The sequence below is a fragment of the Anas platyrhynchos genome, chromosome 1 (genome assembly GCF_047663525.1).
Source record: "Anas platyrhynchos isolate ZD024472 breed Pekin duck chromosome 1, IASCAAS_PekinDuck_T2T, whole genome shotgun sequence".
Classification (NCBI taxonomy): domain Eukaryota; kingdom Metazoa; phylum Chordata; class Aves; order Anseriformes; family Anatidae; genus Anas; species Anas platyrhynchos.
In genome coordinates this window covers 97,961,133-97,973,791 of record NC_092587.1, presented here as the reverse complement: position 1 = coordinate 97,973,791, position 12,659 = coordinate 97,961,133, and the positions used below count along the sequence as shown (strand labels likewise).

Sequence of the window (12,659 nt, the reverse complement as noted above, 5' to 3'; positions counted from 1 at the left end):
TTCCAAAATGTTTAAAGCCACATCTATAAAGGTTAGCTCCATTGAGAGCAAACAAATCATTACACTTATCACTGTGTTTTTTTCCTAGGAAGCAAAAAGCCCTCAAGACCCTTATAGGATGACTGAGACTTTGGCAAGTCTACTCATCATATAAAGGTTTGAATGGGTATGCTGCACCTGCTGCATGGCGTGATAAAGTTCTGAAACCAAGAAAATCCTTTCAAGCCTATTCACACAAAAGGCCTGGAAGTGAGTAGAAACATACTTAGGCTCTCCTGAGTCGTATACTTACAGCAGCTAATCTATCTGGGAGAAAGGAGAATAAGAAGCAATACATCTCTGGAGAATGCACTATCTCCTTGCTAGAGTAAGTGCATTTTTTATTTTTTTTTCCTGAGGTAGCCAGGATACCTGCTGAGCTACTGCTTAACAGTGTTCTACTTCCACGTTGCCTTTTACCCAGGGCTGCTGTTCGTACCAAGCACTTCCTTTTGCTGTGAGTGGAACCACCAAGCCAGGAAATGGAGCTTGTATTTGTTTTGTACCCTCTGACACCCATGAGCCCAAGCTTTTGGACAGGCTAAACTGTGCACACAGATGCTAACTGTGTGACATGGAGTTACTCTGCCGTGAGCCTAGATATCCACATTGCCAGGCAGCCAGGAGTTTGGAAACCTGCCAATAAAGCAATGGAAATGGAAAACAAAAGCAAGGATAAGGGTGGAGAAATCATTAAAAACAACAGGTAGCTAAGTCATACAAAGCATCCTGTGATGTTGATCCTGGAGTTGATGCATTCAGAAGCAATGCAGAGACTTGATGTGCATGGAGGATGTACTACCCTCTCTGGAAAGATGTCTTAAAAGAAGCATACTGTTTACCAACAATAAAATAAAAGTGTAGTCTAATAGTGCTATGGACTGAGCTTGTTCTGTGCTACTTTCTTCTTACTGAAGTACTCTTGAAGTCTGCAGCAGGATCTCATGTGTACCTAGGCTTCAGCTCCCTCTGGCTAAATAGAGGACTTGAGGATGCAAAACTGTCACCCCTTCCTAAGAAAAAGACTAAATTCAGGAAACTAAGACTCATATGCTGGTGACTATTATTTTGTTTTTTTGCTATGTGTTGTGCCTTGCATTACCGCTCTTGGGTGGCCAAGATCAATTGGACCCACACCGTGTCCCATCTCTACTGTAAAGCGGTTGTTGTGCATTGCCTACAGGGCACATGCTGCTGTGATTTGTAGAAAGTATGCTTCATGATGAAGTATGAGGTTCTTCATGGAAGTTTGGGCACCCTTTAGGGCAACACACAGGCCCAGCCAGCTTCCGCCCTCCTTGTCCAATGTGAATCACAGAGAAGTGATTATCTTGGAACAGATGCAAAGGCTTAAAAAAGAGGGGATGATGGAAAAAAACATTGCACAAAGCCTCCTCACGTGAGCAATGAGTACACCCCACAGCTGTTAAGTTTGTTTTGCATATTTTACATATTTACATACACAAAATATTTCAAAACATCCCTGTGTTTATTTAAAACTCCATCAGTAAGACATCTTGCAGAACAAATCCAGTACAAGTAGATTCACTGTGTGATGCTTTCCCGCATTGGTTTTAAGATGCATTAGGTGTCCAAACCTGTTTCTACTGAAGTCAACAACAGCAGAAAATCCCAGAATCCCAAAGGAGGAAGATTGAAATCTATAATCCTGAACTGTTCACCTTACAGCAAAGACCTTCAGCCAACCAGTCTGAAAACAAATGAGGCAATGCTTCTAAAACAAGGACAGCTGGTACATTAGAGAATGGGATTTTTTGTTCACATGTCACAGATGCCAGTTTCTTGTGGGTGGGTGGTGGGGGTGGGTTGGAATGGGAATAAAACCTTCGAAGAAAGGGCTAAATAGCCTTCCTCAGATAGCGTAGAGAAGTCATAAAAACTGCTCAAGATCAGAAAGGGTTGGTTACCTTCTTGTATAGGAAAATTTCAGCGTAAAAAATGTAGAGTGACACCCATGTCCACGTTCATTTTGATGATCAGTTCAGGAAAGATAACTAATCAGTGGTGGAAGCATTTGGCCTTGAAGAATTCTGTTTTTAGTTTGCAATGCCTCCTTTTTCTTCCAGCCCAGCCAGCCAGGCAGGGAACTGGGCAGCCCACCAACTCTAGACACCTTTCTGTGGGCACTACACAACTTGAAAATGGAAAAAAGTCATGAAAAAGAGCATAGGGATGGCTTCCCACATACTCCTCCTTGATGAAAAAGCCAAGAAGGAAGGGAGCATGTAGGCAATGCTGCTGCACGCCGCCTCCTCAAGCTTACTTGTCAGGTTGAGCAGGAGTCAATCTGTCAGAACCAAGGAATTACTTCCCCACAAAAGAAAACCTGAAAGAAAAGGGTGAAGAAAAAGCAGGGGTAGTTGTGCAGCTTGTGGAGTTTCCATTCGGCATTGGCTCTGTTGCTCAGAAGACAAAGCAGGGCTGAAACAATACACCAGCAATTGAGGAATATTTATACAGACTGCCACCACAAAACTGCTTTACCGATGAGCCTCTACAGAAATCATCCCTATTGACATAGATGACAAAAAATAACCTCATACTCTTAAAAAGGACATTCAAGAGAGACTAGGGAGTTTCCCACTGAGAAAGTTCCTTAAAGTTGAATTTTCTCTTTATCTATCCCCACCAGTAAAGAATAGAGTGCTATTCTTAAAAGGGAACAGATTTCTTGGTTTTGGCCAGATATAGAAATCTTTGTTGCTATATTTGGCTTCCAGTGTAGAACTCTCTGCTTGCTGGTGGGAGGAGGAAATTAGAGCTGGTGTTATTCATAACTAAATGGGCATGAAAAACAAACCACCTCTCTTTGAACTTTGGTGCTACTATGGGCATTCACATAACAAATCATTTTCAATGACTGCAATACCTCTGTACATACAATGACCAACATCAAAACTTTATTACCCACTCATTTTACCACAGTGATAAACCATTGCAGATGTACAGTTATTGTGAAGGCAAAGACATTAGTGTGTGGTTATTTATTTATTTATTTAAATATCATTTCTCACTTCTCTTGAAATAAAGCAAAAGTGATGTTCTGAAGGAGAGACAGTTACTGGAAAGTTGAAGCATCCAGCCCCCCTCCTCTTCCCAACAACCCCAAAAAAGAAATCAGCTAAATTAATTGGCATCCCAGCCCAATGCACAGCTCAGCCGTGAGGAATTCTCACCAGATGTCTCGGTCCCCACCCGGCCTCCCACGTCATGCAGGCAGCATAATCCCTCGGAGCCCGAGGTCCTGCTGGAACGACCGGCCCTGCTGCACCAGGGGTCCCCACGGAGGGCTGAAGGAACTGCTGGACCAGCAGACCCTACCCCAGCAGCTGGCCCCTGGCCATGCTTGCCTCCCCAGCAGTGCAGCGGATGACAGTCTCGCTCTTCACATTTTCCATGGCATTTCCCTCATGCCCTCATAGCAGTCTGAGCATTGCTGAGGTCCTTCCTGGCACCAAGGAAAGCACCTCCCCCTGGCACCAGGCTGGAACCTAGTTTCCAACTAATAAAACTCTGAATTAGATTTATTAGGATGTAAATGATGAGATTCTTGATGGATGTAAGATCACTTAAGTCAACTGAGTGGCACCAATATACATGAACAGAGGCTGTAGTTTGGCATGAACAAAATCAGTGACAAAATAATGTTCCCTCTTGAGCATCCCTTCCCCTCCTCTTGCTTTGTGATACAATTAGATCATATAGAAATCCATGAGCACCTGGAAACCAAGACGTGAGGCAAGGCCACTGGAGCCCTGCTCTAGTAGAAGATGTTACAGGGAGAAGAAAAAGCACTTAAGCTAGCTCATCCTCCACATTAACGTACTGCTGCTGCCTAAAATGCATTTGCTTCACTGAGGATATATGTGATTGTCTTAAACCAACTGGGCTCCCTCATCTTTCCTCACAGACTAAACCACAGTGTACACAGCTCACTTCAAAGAAATAAGTTTCCTGCAATGTTTATCCTAACTTTTTCTTGACACATAGTTTGTCCCAAATTTCTAAGTCCCCACACTATTCTCGTATTTTTTGATGGCCGTCACATCCCCCTCTACTTCTTTCATGTATAAGCCAAACAATCGTTAGGCATTATTTGCTTGTTTTGAAGTGGTCCCCATTCCATCTTCATCTCTACTGTGCATGCAGACTGTTTATCTCCCAATAGCTCCCAACCCCATTCTCTCCTACAGGAAGATTTGAACCCAAACTCCTCCTTCCCTGGCCTTCCTCTCCTTATGTTTCTGGCAACTCCTCTACCTTTTTCTGATGGCCCAAGAAAGAAGAGGGTGATTTTGAGCAGAGACAAAGCACTCTGCTTGTTGTCCAGTCCTGGAAATGGTGCCTGGAGCAGGACATATGGGAAATTCCTGCTCATCTACTGATGCTCTGAAACAGAGCACAGCCCATATGGTCAGGATCTTTACAGAATTTTGCAACTAAACTCTTAACAGTTCCCTGCTGATCGCATGCAAGTGGCAATTTTTCAAAAGCTCATTGCTTGGCCAAGGTTTGGAGGTTTCCCCTCCCCCCCTCTGCTGGAACAGTAAATGATATATCTGTGACCGAAACATCAAACCTTCAGACCTCGATCCAGAACACAGACATGCAAGCATTTCATAATTAAACAGCTGTAAAATAATTTTAGCAAGGGCAAAGTTACTTCCTGAATGCGAATCACAGAACTTTGCCATTAAAAAAAAAAATAAATAAATCAATTTGAGTAAATAACTTTCATGGAAAATTTCTACTTGATGACCATCAAAATAACAACAAAATTCAAAAATTAAAAGGTTCATACAACCAAGAAGCATCAGGTAGTGATTCTACTAGGTGTGATTTTAAAGTAGCCTCTAGTACTAAGGCAACTTAAAAAGATATAAACAAAGAAACAAATAAGACATCACAGAGGAAGCAATTGACAACATCTGAACTGGAATCCTTATATCCTTATATGCTAGGATTTCACTCTGTCCACTTTCAGCAGAGGGCCATCTTAGAACACTTGTTTTATAGTGTTTTCAATAGGAAACAAACCCTTAGCTGTAAAAAATTAAATCTCTTGAAAAGAATAGATACTCAGGATGCTGTAATTTCCAAAGAGATTTATGAGTTCTTCACTTGCATAAGAATAAAAAAAAAGCATTAGCTAACTGTTGAGAAATACAGACCAAACCAAAAAAGCTACATTAAAAATATAACAATAAAATTCACATTAAATTATTTATTCAGTAATTAAAACAGTGACATTTTTCTTTATACAAAGTCCCCCACCAATTTTGATGAGAGGGATGAAATGTTCAATGGAGTTTTGAGGGAAGCAGGGTTGGAAATCAAGTGGGGAAGGAGAGGAACCCTGATTTGACAGATGGATTTAAAAGACAGCTACAAACAGCAAGCAGAGAAAGTGCAGCATACTTCTGCAGATACTTTACTAGATTACTGTAAACCTCAACTGCTATAAATATAAGTTTTATAATAGGTACTAGTTACCTGAGCCCAAGCCCACTGGAATCAAGGAGGATTCCAATTTGTGTTAACTAATGTTGGCCCAGACTCTGGGCCTCCACTTTGTGCCAGCCAACGCTGGACTGCAGTTCAGGCATTCACGGCTGGTCCCAATGATCTCAATGCCATCAAAGACTTACACAGACACTGAGGGAGGGAAACAAGAATAGGGCTTCTGTAACGACCATCATCAATGATGCACAGCTGATCCATCTTGAAGGCTTGTGCCTTTGAGTGGGTGCATAAGAACTGTGATGTTTTAATCATCACTGTCTCTAAACAACCTCTACTAGGTGCTAAAAACACCCTGCAAGTTCACAGAGAACTCCAGGCATTGGAGGATGGAGATGGTCCCATCATGGAGACCACAAGAGCAAGAACAGCCACAGGGTTACATGCACTCTGCAGACCAAGAGCAGCTAAAATACAGGTTTCCAGGGGTATCTTTAATTCCCCTTGGCATGCAGTTCACCATGTAAGAGGGGACAAGTGTAAACCTGCTAGTACAGTCTAATTTTAACGTTGTGTAGTGGCTGCCCAACCATCAGCATACAATGCTGGAGAAGATCATTATCTTTGCTAACAGCATTACCAACCAGCTCAACCTTTGCAAGAAGACCCCTCCTGCCTTTCCTGTTTCAGGGACTGGGATTTTGACCTCACCCCAGCACGAGTCCCTTAGGCTTTAAAGGGAACTCTTCTTGCATCATAACTGTCTGATTGTGCCCATAGGGCTAACATGTAAAAGCAGTATTTATTTTTAAATACTATCCTGCTTTACATGAGATTTCAGTTCCAAACAACATGCATCAACTTTAAAAAAAAAATCTACACACAATTAATATTTGTCATTCAAATAACCTTTAAAAGCACCAGGGCAAATGTATTAAAGCCAAGAAATCAATTTAATATATATATATATTTCTAAACTGTTTAAAAGAAACATATGGTCCATTGATATGGAGAAAAACATTGTACCTGAAATTATTTAAAAGAATTGTATTCAACATGATATGTTTTTCTGTTGAAAGGCAACATATTGCACCTCTCTACATAACTCGGCTGACTCCATGGTCATCTTTAACGTAAAACAAATCAGGGCTTTTGAAAGGTTGGGCTTAGAGGTATGGGGTTGCTTTTTTCACTTTTTTTTTTTTTTTTTTTTTTTTTTTACAAGAATGGAAAAAATCCATTCACACCTGAGGTTACGGAGAATGCAATAAAATATTTTTTTTTTGTTGTTTGTTTCAGTCAGATGAGATTCATTTCAATTTCAATTAATTTGAAGTATGAGGGTGGAATAGAGGGAACTAGGTATAACCATGTGTGTAAATATATACACATACATAAGAAAATGGGAGTGAAGAGCTAGACATACACAGTAGGCTGGAAGCAGAAAGGTTGCGTATGTGCAAGGCAATTGATCATAAGTACAGGTGGGGAGACACAACATTCCCTTCCATCCCACAACCTCTGTTCTCAAGAGATGTGCAATCAGTCTCTCTCTCTGAAAGCTGCAAAGAGATTCATCCCCAAAAGCATGGTTCAAGGCAGGAGAAGCAGAAGGTTGAGAAAACCCTAACATTCACTGAGGACTTTCACACTGTGAAAGAGGCATCAGAAAAACCAATAACTGAATTTGTGTTACTAGTGAGGAGAGGAATTAGAACAAAGTGCATTTTACTGCTGTCAAGTGTAGCCTATTCAGCTCACCAGAAATCAGATCTGCTGGGTGTTCAATAGCTGCAGTATTGCATCATCTTGTTAGGATGGGAAAATGCAGCTGAAACAAGATGGATATCTGCTTTTCAAAAACTGGCGATCAGGTAGAAAACTCCCAGTCTTCAAGCAAACAAGAAAAAAAAATGACAGCAGATTTCTCAACATTAATAGGAATGAAATAAAATCTTGAACAATTTTAAGAGGTTAGTATTTAGATTTTCTTGAAATAAAACAATAGTTTCCCTATGTTCTCCCAGAAATAGTGTCAGAGTACATCATGTTTTTATAAGACTTCAAAAAATGAATCATTCACTTTCTTAGTACATCATTGGAATTCACCACACACAAAAAGAATGAAACAAGCCCTTGAGTAACACATTAAGACATAACTTGCCTGTGACCTGATTTTAAGGGCCCTTTGGTAGCATGAGTGGCCTTATCATCCTTTTTTTTTATTATTATTATTTTTCACTGCAATCAATAAGCTGTAACCGCAACATCATGAGCGAGCACTCCCCTCTTCCTTCAAGAGCAATACCAACATAGCATCTGCTTCTCATAAGAACATTTGTGCGTGTGTATTAGTGTGCATGTATATGTGTGCGCATGACAGAGAAGCAAATCTGCTGAATTTAACTTAAAAATTTGTCATAAGACATTTTTCTTTCCTGTCATTCAAATCACAGGTCATATAAGAAGGGCTACTGCTTGTGCTTTTACTTTCTGTGCTGTACTTGTGCTTTTACTTTCATCTCATTTGTTAGTACAGGGGACAGTTAGTTACTGAGGAAATTTGTCTTTCAAAGTCAGTTGACTGGTGTGTGTGAACAGCTGTAGAAAATAGCAGTTTTTCACTGGCACTTGTCTCCCAAAACCTTACATACTTACACTAGTACTTTAAGCACAATCACAAGTTCAGCAGTGGAAGCTGATGAGCAAAACAGTGCATGACAGTAGTCCTTGAAGAAAGAAGCAACAGAATCATCACATATCCACTCCCTTTAGCCATCAACTCAATAAAACAGTCCAGAAAGGAATTCCAGTGCAAACTTCAGGCTTGATTGTTCCTGTCTCATTCTGCTTTGACACTACATGGAACAGGAGGAGATCCTTCACAATCTGAGCTTGCAAAAACAAAGACAATGAACAGACTGCTCTTGCTAGACATTAACTATTTCAGGAAGTCAAATATACTACATATTAAAAGAAACACTGCCTTTTGTTTTGCTCCCTCTGCCCCAAAATCTCCAATGTTCAAAGAGTTAAATTACAAATTTTCTCATTGTTTCTCTTGTGACACATTACCTCTGCCTTCCAGCTTTGCCAAGTTCAGGGGAAAATAATAATAATAAAAAATCTTTTTTTTTTTCTTTTCCAGTATTTCTAATACTGTAATAATTCCCAATTTTTAATCTATCTCAGGAACTCATATTCCTGAGATGTTTCCTGAATTACACTGTCCTGATAAATAAATAAGCCATGAAGGCTTTTGTTACCTTCCTTCCCATGCACTTTTCCCGTTCCGTTACTAATTCATTGACAAACAGAGAAGCTAGCTCCACCAGAGCAGCAACAATATATAGAACTGTCATGACAGTGAAACTCCTTAAGGAAGAAATGCTGATAGACTATAAGGACAAGAGGTGGGGCTGGGGGAGAATAATATTTAATTCAGCATCCCAACAAACTAACAACAACCCTATTATTTTTAAGTAATATTTAAGAATAGTCCCTTCAACAGTTTTACACTGTCTCAAACATCATATCAGCAAGATACATGATTAAGGGTCTTACCAAACTGTGATATAATCCCACTTCCCACAGTGCCAGCATATCAAGCCCTCTCATGTCAAAGGAGAACTCAGCACCTCATAGGATCAAGTTCAAAAGCTTGGAGAGAAGCAGTGCAGGGAGGAAGGCCTGAATTTCAGACTGGCAGACACATCCCAACACTCCCCCTCCCTTTTCACACACACCCATGTGGTGTCCACCTGACAAGCCTACATTCACAATGTTCACTGCCTTAAAAGTGTTTTATTTTTTTAAATCTGTCTTGATGTCTATGGTCTTGATCTCCATGTAGCTGGTTTGCCTTTTAGACAGTTACGTCTGAAAACAATGATAACAGAAATAATATGTTATGAGAGCCTTGGAAAATACTACAGGAGGATCCCAAAAATATTCATTCACTGAAGGTAAACAGAATAGAAAGGCAACATTTCCAAGCAATAGCCAGGATTTGGCAACCCAGGCCCTGATCCTGATCCTTAGGTCTCACCTAAGCATGTGCTGTCATGTTGCTGGAGTTACCACCACCTTGCTGGGCCTGGAGGCTGATCCACCAGCAGCCCATTGCAGGACATGGGCTGTTGATGGCAATCTTGTAGCCCTTATTCAGGGCTGGATCCTCCTCCCGCTTGGCTTCAACTAAAGTCATTATTAATCAGGTCAGACTCAAGGCCCAGGACAGAAATGGGGTTTCCCAAACACTTTGCAGTGTGCTGTGGCTAGATGTGGCCATATAATTTCCCAGTTCATTCTTACCCTTACAGCAGCAAAGCCTAGCTTTTGTGCATGCTGAGCACATACAACTTCCTATGACATTCAAGAGCTGTAGCTGGGGTCCCACAAGGCCCCCAAAAAATCTTAGGTTAGGCAACTAGATTTTGAAATCAACAAGTGTTGAAAGTTTCAACTCTTCCCATGCAGTGCTCAGCAGACTGATCAGGCCATTTGAAAACATTTTGTTTCTGCAAGTCACACATTTTTATAGAATTTACATTTCTATTCTAAACATTCATGTTACAGATTAAAACCCTTGAAATAACTTAGTGGAAAGTCCTGCCTCGCGACTTAAAATATGAGTATGTTAGTAGTTACAATCACTATGAGCATCTGAAACACAACTCATAGGCGACTGCATTCATCAGCTTCTGTGGATCATGGATGAGGTCCAAACTCAGGTCAGATAAAAAATCCATAGAAGTATTTGGTCCATTTTGAAAGAATGGATGGGTTTGAAATGCAGTTGCTGTAACCCCAGGCTTTGCTCCATGCTAAAGGTGTTTGCAAATTTCTGACAATCAGTACAGCACAAAGCTGTCTTTAGAAACATGAAGAAACACACCCTTACTAGAATCTAACACCAGCAGGAAAAATATTTGGCTGAAACTTTAGGTGTGAATTATACTTGCTTAAGCTAGAACTAGAGGACGAAAACATCAAGATCTAGTAATGTGGAAAGAAGGAAGGTTTAGCTCTTTAAAAAGAAGGGAAAGATAGATATTTGAGGTAACAAAAAAAAAAAAAAAACAAACCCAAAATGCACAAACACATCACAGACATCTAAAAATAGCATTTTATACATTTTTTTTGCCAGTGCTTCTCTGAGAGCAAGTTCTTTAAACAGAACTTAACAATTTTACAATTTTTTTTTAAAAAAAATATGTCATCCTAAAATAGCCCATCAATCCTTACCCAAACTTTCTGTATTTCTACAAAAATAGATGCACAAAGAGCTACAAAATAATGTATTCCTGAAAGGAGGCGCACTGTAGTCAAGGGAGAGTCTTTTTTCCTGACAATTAAAACTGTTCATAAAAATATCAAGCTCAACAAAACAAAACACTGTTAAAGTAGCAGAAAGGAGTTAGGTTGCCCAGCTGCAGCAGGCTCAGATGAGGAAAGAAAGAAAAGCGAGTTTGTCTGTTTGTTTGTTTTCCAACTCTGTGGGACCCATAAGTGGCCTTAAAAATAAAAGGCTCAATAGCAAAACCAGAATGGTTGGCTCTTCATCTTCATGTGTGTCCTTTGCCCCATGCAGAAGGAGTCAACGACGGTTATATTGCCTGCCCAGCTGCGCTGACTCCAGCTCTAGATGGAGTTAAGTTATATCTAAACTTCAGAACCAGGAAGTTTCCTTGCTCTTGTCCTGATGCTGTAGACCTGGATTTTGGAAAAGAAAAGTAACATTTAAAATCTGATACAGCTGTTTCCTCCCCCTCCCCAAACAAAAACAAACACAACTTACCAGCCTAGTGGATTTATTAGTAACATTGCTATTGCTTCAATTTTTATAGTTTATTTGCGACAAACTTAAACCCCACTTAAGTTTTAGACTGGCTCAAGCAGTTCAGGAATGCTGGTAAAATTATGTGTGCTTCCTTTTTTTGGCCTCATTTGGAGAGGAGCATGGCGTGATAAAATCGTCCTGCAAGGTCTGTGCAGGCTATCCACTATGGAACAACATCATTTTTCCTGATAGTCAATAGCTGGCCCCTATCTCTTTTCAAAAAGATCTGTAACACTTTAGAATCTCACAGTTTCTATGGTATTTCACCTTACAGAGGAGAGAGGTAAAATATTCCTGCAGCAAGTAAAAAACCCAAATAATTTCACCTACGGAGTGTCAGATTTTTAGCCAAGAACGGCTAGTGCTTCCACATGGGAAAAATTAATGATTTTCAGCTTGCATTTGTTATGAGTTCTTCTAACATTTTCCTTTATAAAAAGTGAGGACTATCTAATAAATGTGGTGCTATGTTGTGGCTTTAGCATTATGGACTTGGAACCTGTGTTATAATCTGGGATTTCTCTACTCCAGAGGGATTCAATCTTCACTAGATTTACACCCAACAGGGTGGATACCTAAAATCCAGACAATAGAGGGGGAGGTGGAGATGAAACTTCCCAAAGAAGATATGGTTTTGCTCATTTATAGGGAAAGTAAAAAGGAGAGGTGCAGGCGCATACTTTAAGAGGTAGCAAGGAACTTAAGCCTTACTGATTTAAAACCTGCCCCTTGATGTTTTGAGCCAAGAAAATTAAATTTCATGAAATGAAGGTTCACTTCCCAATATAAACCACTGCTATGCAGACAGCAATTCTGTTCTGTATCGTGCTATATATTGTCCTGCTGTACCAAGACCAATGCACCGATTACCTAATCTTAATTTTAAGGCCAAATACACCACTAATATAAATAGGTGCAACTGTAACAGACTACAGTGGTGTTACGACTGCTGAAATTGCCTTTTTAGTAACCTGTGAGACTTAAAGATGTGCTGAGAATGGCTCACCCATTTCCATATCTGATCACACAGCATAACCCAAAGGAAGACTCGTGTTTTTAGAAAGCCTTCCAACAGGCCTGATGGATTCAGATCCATCCACCAAATCCTTGATGCAGGGGTACAGTTATATCACTATTGATGACCAACATGTGAGAGCTGAGCTACAAAGCTATTAATAGTCATGTGAAAGATCACACCACATTGCTCCATCTGTGTGAGGACTCTCAAGCGGTGCCCAAACACTTGCATGTCCAGCTGCAACAAGGGAAAGCAGAGCACACCTCTTGGGTGGATCTC

The 12,659-nt window shown here is 40.3% G+C and overlaps 1 protein-coding gene across 8 annotated transcripts in view; it reads right to left on the bottom strand.

Annotated features, from left to right (window-relative positions):
- Window positions 1-12,659, bottom strand: part of VGLL3 (vestigial like family member 3) — a 135,122-nt gene that overhangs the window by 89,711 nt on the left and 32,752 nt on the right. For 7 of the 8 annotated variants that reach the window (XM_021271038.4, XM_072025650.1, XM_072025641.1 and 4 more), the window contains one exon: window positions 2,939-11,235. The exons of the other annotated variant lie outside the window; for it this stretch is intronic. In XM_021271038.4, coding sequence (XP_021126713.1) covers window positions 11,192-11,235 — 44 coding nt within the window. In that variant the 3' untranslated portion in view covers window positions 2,939-11,191. Of the gene's footprint in view, window positions 1-2,938; window positions 11,236-12,659 lie in introns of those variants that run through there. 8 annotated transcript variants of the gene reach the window in all.